General features: G+C 42.2%; 1 protein-coding gene across 1 annotated transcript in view; it reads right to left on the bottom strand.

The window, feature by feature from the left end:
* Nucleotides 1-633: 633 nt before the first annotated feature.
* Nucleotides 634-19,605, bottom strand: part of NLE1 (notchless homolog 1) — a 39,567-nt gene continuing 20,595 nt past the window's right edge. The window contains exons 7-13 of the mRNA XM_066575113.1: nt 18,592-18,784; nt 16,659-16,794; nt 12,921-12,967; nt 9,919-10,121; nt 8,569-8,728; nt 6,410-6,480; nt 634-993 (exon numbers count right to left, since the gene is read on the bottom strand). Of these exons, the coding sequence (XP_066431210.1) occupies nt 981-993; nt 6,410-6,480; nt 8,569-8,728; nt 9,919-10,121; nt 12,921-12,967; nt 16,659-16,794; nt 18,592-18,784 (823 nt within the window). The 3' untranslated portion in view covers nt 634-980. The remainder of the gene's footprint in view (nt 994-6,409; nt 6,481-8,568; nt 8,729-9,918; nt 10,122-12,920; nt 12,968-16,658; nt 16,795-18,591; nt 18,785-19,605) is intronic.

Below are 19,605 nucleotides of genomic sequence, written 5' to 3'. Positions count from 1 at the left end.
CGATTTGAATTGCTGAATCCATGATTGGGGTCCTCGCAGACAATCCGCAGTAAAACTCTGGCATTGAAAGGCATGCATTTTTCAAAATTTCCTTCAAAATTGCAGATACGAACTGTGTATTCCACGAGCAGAAGAAAAATCGCAGAATGCTCTATTTTCCCGTGGAATTCGCGCGGATGGCCTCCATTGATGTCAGTGCTTGTGGGTACGCAACGTTATGGTTTACGCCATCGCAAAGCGCTGGTGCAGAAAATACAAACAAACAAAAAAAAACAAAAACTGCACTGCGCATGACCACCAGCGTGCCTCCGTGGTTATCCCCAATACAGCTTAGTGAGGTACACAGGGTCACCAGCTGAGCTCACAGCCAGAATCTGCTGCAGGCCTCCAACCTGTTCATGTGAGCCCGGCCTTATTTGTAACACATGAGCTCCAGCCAATCAAAATAAACTTTTTTTTTTTTTTTTTTTTTTTTAAATCCCAGGTTCTTTCATACCTCACCAAGTCTCATGGTGAAGACTCCTTGGCACCCGCAGGTCAGTGGCTGAGAGAATTTGTACTTGAGTTATTGACAACTTGATTCTTTTAAATTCTCATTACTCCCATGCACATAAGTATAAAGCATGCCAGTAATAGACCATCAAATATGTTTTATTATTGTAAATAACTGTACTGCTGGCCATATAAGCTGTAGAACAGAACCACATTCCATTTCTCTGTTTTTAGGTCTTCAGTCCTTTTGAAGGCATGCTGATCTTAATCACATTTGCAGCAGTGCTGGTGTAGATTACATATTTACATTGATACCCATGTCCAAAGGCAGATTACACATGTGATCTTAATGTGACAGGTCTTGGAGTCTTCTTGCATGTTAGATTGTCTTTTGGTCAAGCTGTTATAGAACCCCCACATCAACGGTCATCCTCATGATGAAAGTATCAACTCTAAATTGTCCAAGCCATATCAGCATCTTGCTGGTCTCACCGTCTCCATCTGTAGCAGAAAGATACATAACGTTATAGAGTGAACATTGTGGACTGCATAATGTGAGGGGATCAGGTGGTTGGGTTCTATCCAGGTATAAATGATACACTATTGACTTTTCTTTTACGCAGCTGGTGTTATTTTTGTGTAAAGAAACCTATAATACACTCACTGTTAAAAAAAAAAAAAAAGAAATCAAGCACCTTGGAGTTGTCAGAATCAAATGAAACGTTGATAATATGCAAGTGATTACACTATCGGAGCAAAAGGATAATTTATAGGTTAAAAACACTTGAAGGGAGGCTCTAGCACCCTGTCGTACCGCCCCTAAATTGGATACAAGATATGATACAAGCAGGCATGGAGGCTCTAGTACCCTGTTGTACAACCTTTAGCTTGGATACAAGATGTAATATAGGCGGGCATGGAGGCACACAGGTTCTGTATGGTATCCTGCAGCACATCTGTTCACATTTGCTGTAACCGAGCCTCTAGATCGTGAAAACTCAGTCTGTCGACATTGGTGCCCCAGATGGTCCCATACATGTTTTATTGGCAATAAATCTGGCAACCGGGCAGCCCCGGACATGTGATAATGTAGTGCAGGCATTCCTGTGAGACCATTGCTGTGTGCAGCCCAGCATTATCCTGCTGAAGAATGCCTCTCGGAAGCCGCCATGAGAGGAATACATGTGGCTGCAGGATGTCCTGAACATATCACTGAGCTGTCCTTGTCCATCGTACCACTACTAGGGGTGACTGACTGTCGTATGTGATGGCCCCCCAGAACATCACACCAGCAGGGGGCAGTGTGCCGCTCCACAGCAAAGGCAAAATTGAGGTGTTCACCCTTATATCTCCAGACACAAACATGGCCAACATCCGTGCCCAAACTAAACCTGGATTCATTGCTGAAGACAACTTGGTTCCATTCCATAGCAGTCCAGTTTAGTTGTTCACAACACCACTGTCAAAGGGTGTCAAAGGCAGTACATGTAGTGGGCAGAGATTAAATGTCCTTCAGCTAAGCGCCTGACAATGGTTCTGACGGACACAAGGACCTGTAATGATGATGCCACCTGTTTCTGGATGGAGGACAATGAAACAGTTGGAGCTGGTCAGGCTGGACAATCAATTTACTGGTGGTCTGTCAAAGGTGTCCTGGGCCCGGTTGCCTTGTATGTGTGCCCTCACCACATACACCGGTCCCAACACCTTCTAGCAGTCTGGTCAGAATGACCCAAGGGGCAGGCAATTCGACGTTATGACCATCCAGCTTCTTGCATTCTAATGTACCCCCTGTCAAACTCTGTTAACTAGGCAAAATCTCTTTGCATCATAGAGGCACGTCTAGTGGTCAACAAGAGGTCCACTACACACAAGTAGCCTCTGAGAGCATTTTTAAAGGCCAATGGGGGAACCACTCTTAGAGTCTCAGGTGGCAAGACAGTTCATCTAATCACGCCACGACTCTAATCATTTGCATATCTGCCTGAAATGTAACTGCATGCTGAGTTTTGAAGCAAAATGACAACTCCTTCTAGGTGCTTGATTTTTTTTTGACGATAAGTGTAGTCCAGGATCATTGAGGATCCGCAAGATCATTAGACAGAAGAACAGCAAATTTAAGGAAGGGGAGTACAGATGGGGAAGATTTGCTGAGGAATTTTCGTGGAGATACTCTGCACAGAAATTCCATGACATTTACAGTAGCAGCAAAGTACATGAGATTTTGAAAATCTCATCTACACACTGTGGAAATAATCCTCAGGGAAAATGACATGCTGTGGAATTGAATTCCGCAACGCATGTCAATTTTAGTGCTGTTTCCACTGTGACATTTACTTCTTCTTAATGAGGGGGTAAATTCCATACAGAAATACCTTATAAAGCCAGCTTCAAAAAGGCATTCCACTGCAAATCAGCCCCCATGTGGACCAAGACAGATGACAGACAAAAGTATTATTGAATCCACTGCTGTAACATTTTTTTCCTCTACCTTAGGACTGGCAGAGGCATAAATCCATCTAAAGTGAACAATGGAAGGCGGCTGCTGCTAATACTGGCCACCAGCATCAGATGAAAATTGGCTAATTTTCACCATTTTGGCTGATCAGCGATTTAAAGTTTTACCAGTGAATCCTGCAGGTTCACGATGACAGACTGCTAGTTCCCATAAAACTGAACAGAGATGTTTATTGATAAATATGTTCCTGGCCTATCAATTTAGTCAGGGATATTGATAGATCATTCGCATGATATGTGGTGTATGACCAGCTTAGAGTGTTATTACATGAGCGATGTGAATGCTCACAGTGTACCGTTAACCGCTGTGCTGCACCTGGACCAGCAACTAGAGGCAAATTACAAGCATTAGCAGCTGCTGCTATTGCTTAACAACAACCTAAGGGTGCATTCACACGAATGTATATCGGCTCGGTTTTCCTCATCTGCAGGGGGGGGGGGATGGAAGAGCCAGGAGCAGGAACTGAGCTCCCGCCCCCTCTGCACTACTTGCAATGAAGAGAGGCGGGACGGGGCGGAGCTAATTCGAGGAACTTAGCCCCGCCCCCATCCCGCCTCCTTTCATTGCAAGTAGTGCAGAGGGGTGGAGAGGAGGCAGAGAGGGGTCAGGAGCTCAGTTCCTGCTCCTGGCTCTTCCATCCTCCCCACCCCCTTGCTAATCAGGACGACGTATATCGGCTCGGCGTGCAAAACTGAGCCGATGTACGTTTGTGTGAATGCAGCCCACAGAGCACCTTTATGCTTAAGACTACATGGTGACTTTGGGCCGTAACAGAAGTTATACGACTAAAAACTGCGGTGTAACTTGGGTCAAAAGGGGTGTCCCACGTCATAGGCCTCTCACCAGCCAAGCCAGGATCCTACTGCACACTGATGAGCGTAAAACACCCTGAAACAGCTGTCTGTGTATGGATTCTGGCTTGGTTTCCTCTTCCCAATCATTTTTATAAAGATCCATATAAAAGGGTCTGACATTGATTTGCAGGAATGCTGCCATCCAATAGGTGGCGCTGCAGAGGTGTTGTTCCATCTTCCTCATTTGCACTCTGTATCTTCACACTCACCCTGAAGCAAATAGGGTTGCACGTAGAAAAACATCCACTGAGAACGTTACCAGTCAGAGGCGTTCTCCTACACTGTGAAACTGTCCAATGAGCACTGACCGTATCAGATTGCAGGGACATACTTCTTTGACAAGGTAAGTGGCAAGTCTGTTTCTACATAGTAAAAACTGTGTGTGGCTGAAGTTCTGACCACCCACTGGCCATTGGCTGCTGTGGGTGGGCAAAGTTTCAGACACAAACATTTTTTGTTATACACACAGAACCTAATACCCAGATGTCAATTTATTCATGCATATCTAGAAGAAATACAATAGGAACAGCACAATGCAAAGGCTTTAAAAAAAAATAAAATAAAATAAAAATGCAGAATTATTACAGTGCCTTGCAAAGGTATTCACCCGCTTGGCGGTTTTCCTTTTTTACTGCATTACAACCTGGAATTAAAATGAATTTTCATTTAGACTTTATGTAATAGGGCTGACAAAATAGTCCACATTTTTATAGTAGAATGTAAAAGAAACTCTTACTCAAAAAATCTCTTGCTTTCCTGCGTATTTATGGCGCGTCTGCAGTGATAGCAGATCGGACGGCTTCCATTGGTTTCAATACAAGCCGCCCCTGCAGGATCCGCAGGAAAATAGAGCATGCTGCGATATCTTCCTGCGCGTGCAATCTGCACACCGGGGGTTTAAAAAAAGCAACACATCCACATGCTTTCAGCTGCTCTGCTCGTGCCCACGTCTCCCTATGGGTGGCTTGATTTGCGGATCTCCTGCGCTGCGGGTTCTGCAAATCGAATCCGCCCGTGTACATGAGGCCTAAAGTTGTCAGTTTTTTTTAATTGTTTGTGTCTCGATACAAAATATTTACAACCCTTAAAATGTTTGGCATGTTCTGTAAATCAATTGGTGCCAACCACCCCAAAGTCCACTAATTCCAGGTTGTAATACGAAAAAGAAAAACTGCAAAACACCAAGGGGGCGAGTATTTTCAAAGCATTGTATATTATTGGGCATAGTAGTGTTTACTAACACAGACAAGTCAAGATAGAGCACAGGTCTTCTTTAGGCCGAATGCCTACAGACGGATTATCGCTACGGAATTCGCAGTCAGACACGCCGAGAATTCCGTGGCAATATGAGTCCATAGACATGCTACAGTAAACAATTCTCCCCTGTCCACAACTGCAGGTTCTATTCTGTGCAGAAAAATTGCACGGACGGCTTCCACTGCAGTCAATAGAAGCCGTCCGTCCCGAGAAATTCCGCGCAGTGGGCACTGCGGAAGTATCGTGGGAATCCACGTCATAGCTCAGCGCCGCTGTGTCCTGCGCTGCACTGCGGCTTGATGGGCAAGACACTCGTGGAAGATCCGGACAGGTGAGTAAAGGGTCTCTGGAGAGCGGGGGATTGTAATCCGCTGCGATATTTCGCAGGCGGAATCCGACCGGGTCGTGTGCATGAGGCCTTAAAGGAAAACAATCAACTATTTCATGCTGTTATCTGAGAGCAGATGATAGTGGATACATGGGAATACGGACACATCAGATGATTTTTCTTTGCTTTATTCCTTCGTTATGCTTGTAGCGGCAAGCACACTAACTGAAACAAGCTGTTATGTGTCATAGTGTTGTTTGAACAAACCTACATTTTATTTGTTGCTATGAGCACTGTGGGCCAGGAGTCCCACTGGCATGATCATCAGCTGCAGGCTCTTCCCAATCATCTACTGCTTTCTCCCCCACTACTGGGCATAGGGAGAAGGCTGACAATTAGCAGCAGGAGGAGCCCCGCAGCTGATGAACTTGCAGGACTACTGGTCCACAGTACTTGCAGTGCATTGCAACTGATAATATGCAAGTCTATCCAAATGACACCATAATCATGTATAACTGAAAGACTGTTTTAATCAATATGCCTGTGACTACTTCATGCTGCTCTCAGAAAGATAAATGTTCATGCTTAACTTTTTCCAATCCAATTTGTATTCTGGTTTTCCTGTGGAACTTACTCTTTTTTTGCCATTATACAACGGCGCTATCTGCTGGCTAAAGCAAGTACTGCATGAGGTAACATGTTGGATAGGCTCCGATAGCGGACAGGCTGGCAATATACAGTAAGTGAACCTTGACGGACGTCTTCCAACATCGGAGCTTTATAGCCTTAAATCATAATGTCTTCATACGTCAGACTTTGGATTGGAAAGGGTTAAGAATGTCCACCTAGCTAAAGTTGGCACAATAGATTAGAAGCAATGATTTTACTACTCTGAGAATGATCAACAGGGAGGGGTATTTCAAACTGTCTCTATACACCAGCAGACATGGCAGTACTCACATTCTTAAGCATTTATCCTTCCCTCCACTGGCTACTCTCTGTCCATCTGGGCTCCAGTCAACAGCATAGATCTAGGGAAGAAACAAATACTCAACATGACAGAAACTAATAGATGTGGACGTTAAAACTTAAACTTGATCCAGACTCAATTGTACTCGTTCTACATATATCTATATGTATAGATCTCAATGACCACAATGACAAAAAGGGGGGGGGGGGGGGAGCCCAATACACATAAGTAAATTGCTTCTGTACAGTTTGCATTGGAGCATGCAAGACAGCATAGAAGCCAACAGATTTCAAAGGATTTACCCTAATCCAAAGTACAGACCTGAAGCCGACATTTCACACATCACCCATGATTCTACTTGGATCATACGATTTGGCAAATTATTTTGAAAAAAAAAAAAAAAAAAAATTAAAAGAACACTCCTGCATTTAGGAGAGAATTTTTTTTTAAAATCAAGCACATGCAATATTCCATCATACCAATAGGTGTGCGTTTGTATATATGCACACATACATGTACATACACACAGATCTCGAAAGAAATTAGGGGGCCACTCCTGCAAAAACACCCCTCACATGCTCTGATGTCTTCTATGTACTATACATTGCACTTGCTTCCATACAGTGCAGCCATCTTTATGATACTTATTAAATATGATCTTGATTTTTAGATTTCTCCCCACTTTGTTTTTCTATGCTTTACTAGCAATCCCATGATGCATCAGCATAGCACCATATAAGCAGCTAGAGCTAGTAACATCTCTGCCTGCTGGGAGGACAATGTAATTATCATCTTATATATTCACCGAAATAAGCTACAGACCATACGTATACAGTTAGGGAACAGTCATCCCCATCCTTATAACTGTGTGACATGAGTTTCTAACAATCAGCAGTAACTGTGACAGAAGTTTTTGTCCCCTCTATGGAGAGCCTGTGTGGTACAATTCACACAGTTTCATAATACAGGAATTCTGGTGACTGAAAAAGTGACTTCATGAAAGATAAAAAAGCTGGGTCATCAATCAAAATGGTGACTCTCCCATGGTTTCTGTATCTCTTCTTCTCATTCCTTTCTGGTCCGCAGACTTTGTCTGCCTTCAAAATGTTTACAATTCATATGAGGAAAATAAGCGAGGGTTCCTAATTTTGTCCCCAATTTTCATAAATATTACAAGGTAGCAATTGAGTTCATGATATAGTACTGCCTCCTTAATGAGTTAATGTTGAGTCTGTTGTTCTTACCTTATACAGTTAACCCTTTAACCCTGACAGATTCCCTTTAAGAAAGGGGATCATTGTTATACAGTTTTGATAAGGTGGGTTTTCTGGACTCTGAACATCAGCAGCAGTATTTATTATTAACTGGAGAGCTGTGATATTGGGAGACCAAACATAGGAATGTTTCAGTAGTCTCTCGCTGTAGCCTTAATTGATTCAGGGCCTTTATAAATACTTTTTATAAAACAAACAAATGTGAGAAACTTTGCAATATATCCTTTAAAAAAAATATGATCCATGAGTAAAGATGAAACAAAAAAAAAAAAAAAAAAGTTTTTAACTTTACATAATTGCCGTTATCCATTTGATAACAGCGACCATATGACCGGGAACTGCATACAGCGGCTCCTGGTGACATCTTCCTGCTCTCAGTTACTCCTGCTAGCCGGGAGCAAGTAGATTCTAAATCTCCCGGGCCTGCGCAAAAAACGAGGTCAGGTCCTGGAAAGACCAAAATGTCATGGGACATCGCGGAGGATTGAGTTGAGTTGTTTCAACTTTCCTCATGGATCTGATCAGTGAGTGGAGCTGAAGTTTTAACTTTTTTTCACTTTCGGCTTACTTTCATGTGATCGCCGTTATCCATTGGATAACGGCGATCGTGTGACCGGGGAGCGCGGTGAAGGGGTGTCACATATTGCACCCCCACCCCCTCCAGACAGCTCCAGGCTATTCACTACCTCCATCAGCAGAGAGCTGTCACGTCCACAGCCACCTCGGCTTTAATCCCCAGGGCAATAAAAACACGCTCGAACTTGGGGTTGTAGTCCACAAAGTCAGGACACAAAACCACAATTGGGCGGTCACTAGGGGGTTAAACCAAGGTAATCAAAACAAAGCACATATTCCTGTATGAAAACATACCATACCTCATCAGCATGTCCTGGGAGGTCCACAAGCAACTTCTTAGTCTTAGTATCCCAAACTTTAAGTGTGCTGTCACTGCTTCCACTAACTAAAAGTCTACTATCTGCAGACCAAGCAATCTGATACACAGCGGAGACATGGCCACGTAGGGAAGCCAAGTACCTGCATTGCAGAAAGAAAATACATCTCATTAAGTTATATAAACCTAAACAACTGTCTTAAATGACTATGGCCGGATTCACATCTGCGTCAGAACCAACTGCTGCAGGTTCCATCACAGTTGTGGCTGAAAATACTGGAAGAAAAAGTGCTGCATGCTATAGTCAATGGGGTTCAGCGTAGTTCAGTTCCCGTCCGGAGAAGGAACTGCTCAGCCGCAGGGATTCCCCTTTCCTGCTCCCCAAACAGAGCAGGAAAGCAGAATCCCCAGCGCAGGTGTGAAAGCATGTAAGTTAATTTCCTTGGAGGGAATAATACCTCATTCCCCTTCAAAACTTGTAGTGAACTACAGCAAGGGAAAAACAATCAAAAACATTCCTATGTTCTTCATCTAGTTCCTGCTATCCATATCTGTACATTTTTCAAACTCCCATAGTCACGGCTTTGGTACCTTACTGGATAGTACACAACAGCAAGACAATCCTACACAGAGGGGAAAAAAATGCCACATGTAGGAGTGCTCTGCTCCTAAACTTTACATAAAGTTTAATGCAAAGGACAGTTTAGAAAAAATGGCTATAAGAAGATGGCAGGGCATGTTAAATTAAGAATATTAAGTCTATTTCAAGAGTCTTTTATTGTAATCCCTTACTAGGGCGTCCTTCCTCGAAGGTGCAGCAACAGCAGCGGCAAAAAACAGGTGACACATGAAAAGGATAGTTACCACCACTGCTGCAGCTTGCCAGTAAGACCCACCATAGGCATGTTGTTGTCTAACATTTATCCTAGAAATATCATTGACGTACTTTTCAATTATGCTGGAGTTTAGTTTGGCATTTTTTTGGATTTTAGGTTGACATAATTCTTTCTGAGTTTACAAGAACTACAAATGTCCACAAGTACCTTCCCAGTATGAAGTTATTGTGCTCACATTAACAAGTTGTCAGTGATTATGACCCAGTTGTTACTATACATTAATATTAGAGGGTTTGTCGGACATTTAAAGAAAGTCTATAAAAGCTTTTTTCATTTTACCAAATAGATCACCACTCTTATCTGCAGGCTGCATCTGATCCTGTGGTTTTGCAGATACCCCTAGTCAATTTAATTTAATGAGGCTGAGCTAAAGCACAAGTTTGGTGCAGTTCCTGGAGAAAGGGGGTGGACGAAAAAAAAAAAAAAAGACCACCTACTTTCCAGTTTTACCATCCCATAATTTAATGGATTTGTCGAAGGAAGCACTGGCAATGATTCTGGTGTCAGGTGAAAACAGAACTTCATTAATGAGAGCCTGGTGCCCGGTCATCCTCTGTAAAGGTTTCTTATCTTCAGCTGGAGCCCAGAGGAATAATGTGAAGTCATCTGAGCCAGACACAAGCCTCTCAGGACCTTGTCCCTATATAAAACCAGACATAGATGTAAAAAGAAATGCCCTCTGTAAGTACATCTGTAGAGAGACTCTAACCACATTTTTTGACAAGGAGTTGAGACCTAATAAATCAATACAGTCATTATTAGAGTTGAGCGAACGAACTCTGCCAAGCTTGCTGCTCGTTCGAGTATTGGCGTACTCGATGGTGCTCGTTACTGGAATGAGCATCAAGCCGTGTTCGACCCCGCCGCAGTTTTTGGCTCCTCCCCGCCGCGATGCAGCGCGAGTCATTGGCAAATTTGTTTGAGAGGGAGAGGGCACGAACCATGGAAAAAAAAAAAAGCTCGGGACCTGGCATCCCACATACAAAAATGCTCGAGTCTCCCATTGTAGTCAATGGGGCTCGTTACTCGAGTAGAGCTCTCGAATTTTACGAAAAGCTTGACTCTAATAACGCGGACCCGAGCATTTGGGTGCTCGCTCATCTCTAGTCATTATACAATAAAGAAATATACCATATTAAAAAGATCAAAACATTTAGCATTTAAGAAGGTGACTATTAGACTCTTAAAGGTACAAAGGAAAACACATAACTGGGGACTGCGAGATAGACATATGTGGGGTGCCAGGCACATAAAAGGCATTTCCTGCCAGCTGAGAGAGTATTCATCCCTTGATATGGGAGGTTAACAGGTTCACAAATGGGTTAAGTGATGGAGTACGTTTCTCATCTTTTCTTCTTTCCTAGGTTTCCTCAAGTCCAAAATTATGTGCAGATTGATATCTTTATAGGAGTTGGAGCTTAAATTGTTTATCCCTTAACGGCACATGATGTGAGTTTACGTCCTGGCTGCCCGATACTTAAAGCAACAGGATGTAAACGTACGTCATGTGCATGGCATAAGCTCAGAAGCTGAGCCTGTGTAAACCGCAGTGGGCCTCCCTCTGCACCAGTGGGAATTGATGAAAACACATATCCCCACTATTAACCCCTTAAATGCTGAGATCAAAGTTGAATCACAGGGGGAGCATCCAGCTCTGCCATCTTATATGATCGCTAGTGATAGTACAATGCAGTACAAACATAAGGAAGGGGGAAATAGAAATGACAAAAATATGGAAAATATCATCACCTATGAGCTCCATTAAACTAAGTTATGCTGCTGGTAGGGCAGGTGCCCAGGGATGTGCTTTTTGTACTTACTGGGCTCCTCATTTCCGTATCGTTAACCATGGAAATCAGCATGTGGCCAGACTTCTCTCTGCACATTGTGTGAATGCTCCCATTGCTTTCTAAGGGAGTGTGCGCGCACCGATGAATCCACTGCACTGTCCGCAAACCAACTTCCACGAGTGACAGAGTGGAAAGAAGGAGCAAGGCAAGTATAAGAAGTACATCCCCTGACTCCTCGGGACCTGCCCAATGAGCACCATATCTTAATTTATGATGCTCATAGGTGGAGACAGATTCCCTTTTAATACCGGTTTCCTGCAGCTGTCATTCGATGAAGTTTAGTGCAGACAGATTTTATAGAGCTCTCAATGAGCCAGAATTTTATTATTCACTATGACTGTATGACAGGCATTTAAAGCTCCAAAAAAAAGCTCCAGCTCCTAGAATGATAAACTAGGAGATTAAATTAGCACAAAATGTTGGAGTTGCTGATAAAAATATAACTATATATAGACAACAAATATCTTTATTGGTCTCTGCTAGCTGAACCTGTTGGCCTGTAGTGTAGAGAGTTTTTAGATGCATGCTCTACAAGATTGCAAACGATCTACATGGTCATTCAAGTCTTTGCCCCATGTGTGTCACTCATCAAATTACTAACAACCACTTGTCAGTTAGTATGTGAGTGCTTCTGATGCTCCGCCCCCTATTGACATCATTGAAGGTCCTACAACATATATAAAACACAGAGACTGACTAACAGAAGAACACCACAGTTAGGGCTCTTGGAAGGGGAGGACAAAAATAACACAATGAGAAGACAAGTAAGCCGTTAAAACACAACTCAGCGGTCCTGACAGAAGACACCAACCTACAGTCGCCTCAGAGATCCGGTGGACTGAAGAACCTGCAGTAACGTCACTGCTGTGGGCGGAGCTATTGTGCAGTTTGGAAGAAAGTACTGTATACACCAACAGCAGCTACTACCAGGACCTGTGATGATGTCACCGTCATGTAATTAGCTGTGTGGGTGGAGTCAGGAATCAAATGACCAGGGGCTGATCACTGTATCCAGGAGTATGGTGATGTGTGGAAATCAGGATGGATGTGGTAGAGCTATGTGTGTGAATCAGGATGTAGCAGAGCTGTGTATGTCATGTGCTGTGTGCGTAATGTTTGGGAATCAAGATGGATGTAATAGAGCTGTGTGTGATGCGTGGGGATCATAATGGATGTACCATGTAGCAGAGCTGTGTGTGATTTGTGGGGTCAGGATGTATCTAGTAAAGCTGTGTGTGTAATGTCTGGGAATCAAGACAGATGTAGTAGTGCTGTGTGTGCAATGTGTGGGACCAGCATGCATGTAGTAGAGCTGTGTGTCTAATGTGTGGTGTGTGTAATGTGTGGAAATCAGGATGGATGTAGTAGAGCTGTGTGCACGAGATGTGTGGGGATCATAATGGATGTACCATATAGTAAAACTGTGTGGAGCATTGCGGCACCAGATACACTGGTACTATAATTTCCTAATAATTACTAGTACTATTTCTATTCTTTACAGACATTGGATTTGTTTTTATCCAATGTTCTGCAAAAACAGATTACAAAAAATATTTCCACACTTAAAGTTTTACTCCTCTTGCACTCACCCGAACTTGATTGTATCTCTGTAGAGCTTTTTCTTTCAACTGCTCCACTAGATTGTCACAAAAATAAAAAAAACAGTTATTGATGCTCAGTATTCAGATTTTCTTGAAATTAAATGAAACATAATTTGAAAGGCATAGTAGGTGTCCTTCCGGAGTAAAGGTTTTTAAATTATCCTTTCACCCTATATCAATCTATGGAGTGACCAACTGAAAATAGTGCAAGTAAACTGTTACAGAAAATAGTTACAAAATCACAAACTATAGGTTTGATCATCTTCAAAACAGGTCATTGTATCACACAAGAAGAATGTCATGAATTTTAAAGGGGTTGTCTCGCGGCAGCAAGTGGGGTTATATACTTCTGTATGGCCATATTAATGCACTTTGTAATGTACATCGTGCATTAAATATGAGCCATACAGAAGTTATTCACTTACCTGCTCCGTTGCTAGCGTCCCCGTCGCCATGGATCCGTCTAATTCTGATGTCTTCTTGCTTTTTTAGACGCGCTTGCACTGTGCGGTCTTCTTCCTGGTGAATGGGGCCGCTCGTGCCGGAGAGCTGGTCCTCGTAGCTCCGCCCTGTCACGTGTGCCGATTCCAGCCAATCAGGAGGCTGGAATCGGCAATGGACCGCACAGAGCCCACGGTGCACTATGAGAGAATACCCGCTGTGCATCGTGGGTGAAGATCCCGGCGGCCATCTTGGTGAAGGAAGAAGAAGGAAGACGTCGCAGAGCGGGGATTCGGGTAAGTAATAAAAACATTTTTTTTTAACACATCCTTTGGGGTTGTCCTAGCGCCGAACGGGGGGCCTATGGAAAAAAAAAAAACGTTTCGGCGCGAGACAACCCCTTTAAGCATTTTTCATGCCTTTTTTCATTTAGTTACATTTTATGTAAGGTTTTTCGGCACTTATCAAGTCCTATAGAGAACCTTTTGGGAAAACCACAAATAGGCAAAACACACCATGATCTGGGGAATTCTAATTTTGATTTAAAAACAAACAAATTATGAGGGTGGTTTCACATATAGATTTTTGTGGCAGTCCAAAGTTGCCAAACTGCTGCTTTATTATTTTGCTCTTCTGGACAACTTATACAAAAATTATGGACAGCCATTTTTATGGAGACATTGGAAAACCCTAAAAACAATTTAAGAAAGTGATACATGTCTACTGCTCAGAACTGTGATATCAACAGATTAGCAGCATCTACTGTGACCTGTAAATTGATAACTGGTGGGGCATGGCTAGCGCTCAACATTGAAGCAGGTAATTCATAGCCCTCCTAATCTAAACCTGGCTTACATAATTATCCTGACTCTACCTGGCTCCAAAATATTGTTAAGGCAAATAAATCTATTTGCTATGCAATGTGCTTCTGGGGTCAAAATTCAGTTAGCGGCTAGCCAAGCCTGGGAAATCACTTTCATCACAACACAACTGGACGTGATCAAAAGTTATCTATTTATTGATTGACAGGCAGTAATTCAATTTTTAGTACAATTTATTACCATTTATCGATAAAACAAAAACAATATGAATATGCAAGATAAGGAATTAAATATCTAAAATGTGAATAGGATTATATGCTGCTGATATGATTTTATTTCTTTCCAACCCAAGATACACTTTGCCAGATATGCTATATCAATTATAGACAAATTCAGAAGCTTCTCAGGCTAACTTTTATTTTAGTAAAAATCTATGTTTAGGACTCTAAAAGAAAAAGGATGGATAATGGGAGATGAAATTTGCCATCTCAAAATTGTGCCACAAATTAAATACCTAGGAATATATATCCCCAGAAATTACCAATACTCACATCTAAATATTACCTCCCTACTTCCCTTCCTCGAAGAAAAATTTAAAATATGGAACCCACTTCACTGGCATAATAAGCTTCTTTAAAATAATAATGCTACCTAAACTTTTATCTAGCATAGCACAGACGGATATTATACCACAACGTTTCTTTAATACAATAAATTCCTAATTATCCTTTATTTGGGATTACTCCAGACATGGAATTCAAGTCGAAACACTACAAAGACCCAAAGACTTAGCAGGAACGGCTTTACCCGAACTAAGATTTTGGGTATTGAACTCCTACCCAATGCAGATCATGAAATATTATACTCCTCCTCCAATATTCCAATGTCAGTTTTAAAAAATAAAAATTATACACTAGACATCTTTTACCCATTCATAAATTGGCAACTCAGATATGGGACTTAGGAAAATAGTGACAGGATATCAAGAACTAGCATCTGAAACTCCCTTCTGGAAAACAGAGGCCTCCAACACCTTTTTAACCCCTTAGTGACGGAGCTTTTTTGCTTTTTTCCATTTTTGTTTTTTCCTACTCCCTTTTAAAAAAATCGTAGTTCCTTTATTTATCCATCGGCGTCGCTGTAGGAGTGCTTGTTTTTTGCGGGATGAGTTGTATTTTTCAATGGCACTATTTATTGTACCATATAATTTACTGAAAAACGTTTAAATTCTAAGCGGAGAGAAATAGAAAAAAAAAACGACATTCCACCATCTTTCGGTGTGTCCTGTTTCTACAGCGCACAAACTGCAACAAAAACAATCTGATATTTTTATTCTATGGGTCAGTACGATTACTACGATACCAAACTTATATGGTATTTTTTTTGCTGTAGTACTTGCATTTTTTTTTAAAAAGATATTTAATTTTTTTCAATTATTTTCTGCGGTCATATTGTGCGCGCAATAACTTTTATTTTCTCGTCGACGTAGTTGAGCAAGGGCTCATTTTTTGCGGGATGTTCTGTAGTTTCCGATAGTATCAATTTGGAATACATACGACTTTTTGATCGCTTTTTATTGCGTTTTTTCTGGGAGACAGGGTAACTAAAAAAGTGTATTTCTGGCGTTCTTTATTTTTTTTTTTTTCGGACGACGTTCACCGTGCAGGAAAAATAATGCGCTACTTTGATAGATCGAGCTTTTACGGACGCGGCGATACCAAAAACATATTTTTATTTTTTGATTTAGATTTTTTAATAATAGATATGGCAAAAGGGGGGTGATTTAAACTTTTATAACTTTTTTTTTACCATTAAAAAAAAACTTTATTGATTTTTTTTTTTAAACTTTAAACTTTACTTTGAAGTCTCCCTGGGGGACTTTAACATGTGATGCTTTGATCGCTCTTGCAGTATGACGTAATGCTATAGTATTACGTCATACTGCTATTTCACAGGCAGTATATCAAGCCACCCCACGGGGATAGCTTGATAGGTAGTCTGTTAAGGCAGCCCTGGGGCCTTTCATTAGGCCCCCGGCTGCCATGACACCTGCAGGGCTCCCCCGATCTTACCGCGGGGGGGGGGGGGGGGGGGGGGGGGGCCGTGCGGGACCCCCGAACAGCATTCTGGGCATTTAAAGGGTTAATTGCCCACGGGTGTCAGCTGTAATAAACAGCTGACGCCCGCGCTGTATGGAGGGAGATAGCGGCGCTATCTCCCTCCATACACGTCCTGCAACAGCAGGACGTAGAAAGACGATAGCGCCGTCGCTAAGGGGTTAAACGTCCTGACTCAGAATATTGGGCTGAATATGTAACAGCATCATTTACACATTTATTAAAGAAAAAACACAATATTAGTTTAATTCTGCAGCCCCAACGTAAAACGGATAAGACGACAGAGCTAGAAAAGGCTAGTCTAAATAATACTGCTGATAATGAACACGAATTCACAGAATACTTACAGGTGCCTTGCATGTCTTGGGGGTTGATGGAGGCTTCAGCAGGATTGAAAGCCCCAGTGCGGAGAACATAGTCTGTACTAAGTGCCATAGTGTTGACCCAGTGCCCGTGACCTTGTAGAGTGCGGCACAGAACTCCCTAAAAAACATGTGTTTACACAAATGCTGTAATCTTCAACTTTAAGTGAACTAAAGCCATTAACTGCCTACTCTTTATCAGTACAGGAAATCATAATAAAAAGAAAACAAAAATAATGTGAAAAAAGATTGCCGTACATTATTTCCCTACTTAGTCAAGCGAAGGAGAAAGTCTAAGGGCTCAGCGGTATGCATTAAACGCCGCAGGTCTCCCCACAGTGTTTTACACATTTTGCAGCTATATGCTCTGCCAGCAGAGCGCTGGCAGAGACTGTCTATGGCACTGCGCATGTCCGAAAATCACACTCATACAGACATACGCAATGCGACTTTTTCTCCTCATTAACTCCCCGCTCTGTGCAGAGCAGGGATGTGTATGGAAACGTTGCCAATATGTAATGTATTGCGTATGGACAGCATATCATACGAAGTCCATACAAATTTATAGGGCTCACACTGCGTACATATGCAAAGAAATGGAGCATGCTGCGATGTACTTCTCTTGCGTATCCATACACAGTGTCCACACGCCAATGTGCATGGATCAATAAAAGTCCATTGACTTTCATTGACTCCATTCACCGTGCAATGCTTGCGAAACACATGGTGAAAACGCGGTCATGGACATGTGCCCCTTACAGTGAACCTTAAATGAGTGTTTGATTTAGACCACTGCAATTCATAGGCCTCCTCATGGCTAGAAACGAGTCACTGACTCTGCAGGCCCCCGACTTGTTGGGCCCATTGATGTCTAAGGCCAGTGTGTAACCAAACTCTATAGGGTAAAAGGTGGACTTGCAGGCTACCAGTATACTGAAAATGTCCGATTGCTGGGAGATTTTAGACAGACAATTTTACACTAAACTGATTCAAATCAATAGCAAAAATAGAAGCTAATTTTTTTGTATACGTGAGCTGTGATTTTCAAACACCCATTTTACATGTATTACTATGCATAAGAAGAAAGCCGTGGTTGGGCGGTGGAGTCCGCAGTGCATGACTATACTGGACTGTGTGCTGCAGCCATTAACCCCTTAAGTCTGTTTGATGCAAGTGTACATCGGGGATTAGTTTGCCTGAGACTTCTATGATGGACAATTACATCCAATGCAATCAGCTGGAGGTAATAATCACATTGTGATGTTCCCTAGTAGGACTAAATGCAGCTTGGTACTAAAGGAGATGCAAGTGTACCAAATGACACCATATTTACACATCAAGATTTGCTTTAAGGCTGCCTGTCCACGAGCGTAGCGGTATCCTGCGGCGGATCTCCGCCGTGGGGAGCCGCCGCCCGGGAGCAGGAGCCGGCAGACAGATCTCCACTGGTCAGCCTATCTGAAAGGCTGACCGCGGAGAATCGCGGCAAATCGCAGTATGCAATGATTCTCCGCTCGTAGACCGGGGGGGGGGGGGGGGGGAGCGCTCTCCATCGTAACGCTATGGAGAGCTTTCACTGCGTTCCCCGCGGTCGGATTATCGCCGCTGGGAACGCAATTCAAACTCGCCCGTGGACAGGCAGCCTAAATCGGCTCGTTTTTGTTGTTGGAATGAACATTTTTTTATAAATAACAGGGCAAATTTATGAAACTGTCTAAAAGCAAAACTGTCTTAGTTGCCCATATCAACCAATCACAGCACAGCTTTCATTTTACCAAAACAGCATACAAAATAAAAGCTGCGTTGTGATTGGTTGGTAGGGGCAAATAAGACAGTTTCGCTTTTAGACAGTTTTATAAATTCCCCCAAGAACTCCTAAAAAAAAAAAAAAAAATTAAATTAAAAAAAAAAAACTTACATCACTCGCCCTCCAAGCTTTTATGGTCCTATCCTGCGAGGCAGAATATAATAAGCCATCTCCACCCCACTTAATAGTAGTCACCGACTGCGTGTGACTGGTAAGGATCTTCTGACATTGTCCCATGATGGTGTCCCAGATACGAATGCTGCAGTCTTTGGATGCACTGGCAAGATATCTGCACTCTGAGTTCCTTTACAAAAAAAGATGAAGTACATTATGAAGAGAAAACAGACATTACAGATATGCTAAATCACACCAGAATATTGTGCTATACTGACATGTTCAGAGGATTACCCCTACTGATATACAACTCTATTGGGTAGTAAATGCAAATCCCTCACTGATTATTAGCCTCTGAGAAAAAGAAAAACAATGTATGTACGGATACTTGCTGCATGCAGAATTGTGGGAAAGGAATCCCCATAGTAAACTATATAAAAGAAAAAAAAGACATTTCAGCGGGTTTCAAATGCAACAAAACTTATATCTTCTATATATTTTGGCCTCTAACAGGCATTTCACATTAAGAGAGAAAATACCTTTTTTGAAACTGAAAAGCAGACAGGATCTCCTTTACTGTAATGCATGGATGACAGTGGCCATAAATCACTGCCAATAGGGTAGCACATTATCGCCAGTGATCTACTTTCTAATTTCTAGCTCTTCAATTTTTCTATAAAGTCACTAATAATCCTGATAATAGTAACAAGCAGTAGTCTGTTAATATCATGGAGTATGACAGTGGAGGCCAATGTACCCTCACCTTTTCTTCTCATGTATATGACTTGTTCGATTTGTATTCTTTCTATTACACCAAACAGCAGAATACAAAAAAACTGCACAGCAATGCATGTTGTCTTGTAGGATGATCTTCAGGGCTCCAACACACTTTGCGTTTTTTTAAAGCGAATGTCAATGCGACTTTCTAATGTTAAAAACGCATTGCACAAACTTGCGATGCATTTTTAACATTAGAAAGTCCCATTGACATTCGCGTTAAAAGAAAAAACG

This window comes from Eleutherodactylus coqui, chromosome 1 (genome assembly GCF_035609145.1).
Source record: "Eleutherodactylus coqui strain aEleCoq1 chromosome 1, aEleCoq1.hap1, whole genome shotgun sequence".
Classification (NCBI taxonomy): Eukaryota; Metazoa; Chordata; class Amphibia; order Anura; family Eleutherodactylidae; genus Eleutherodactylus; species Eleutherodactylus coqui.
This window is presented reverse-complemented; position numbering and strand designations above follow the sequence as displayed.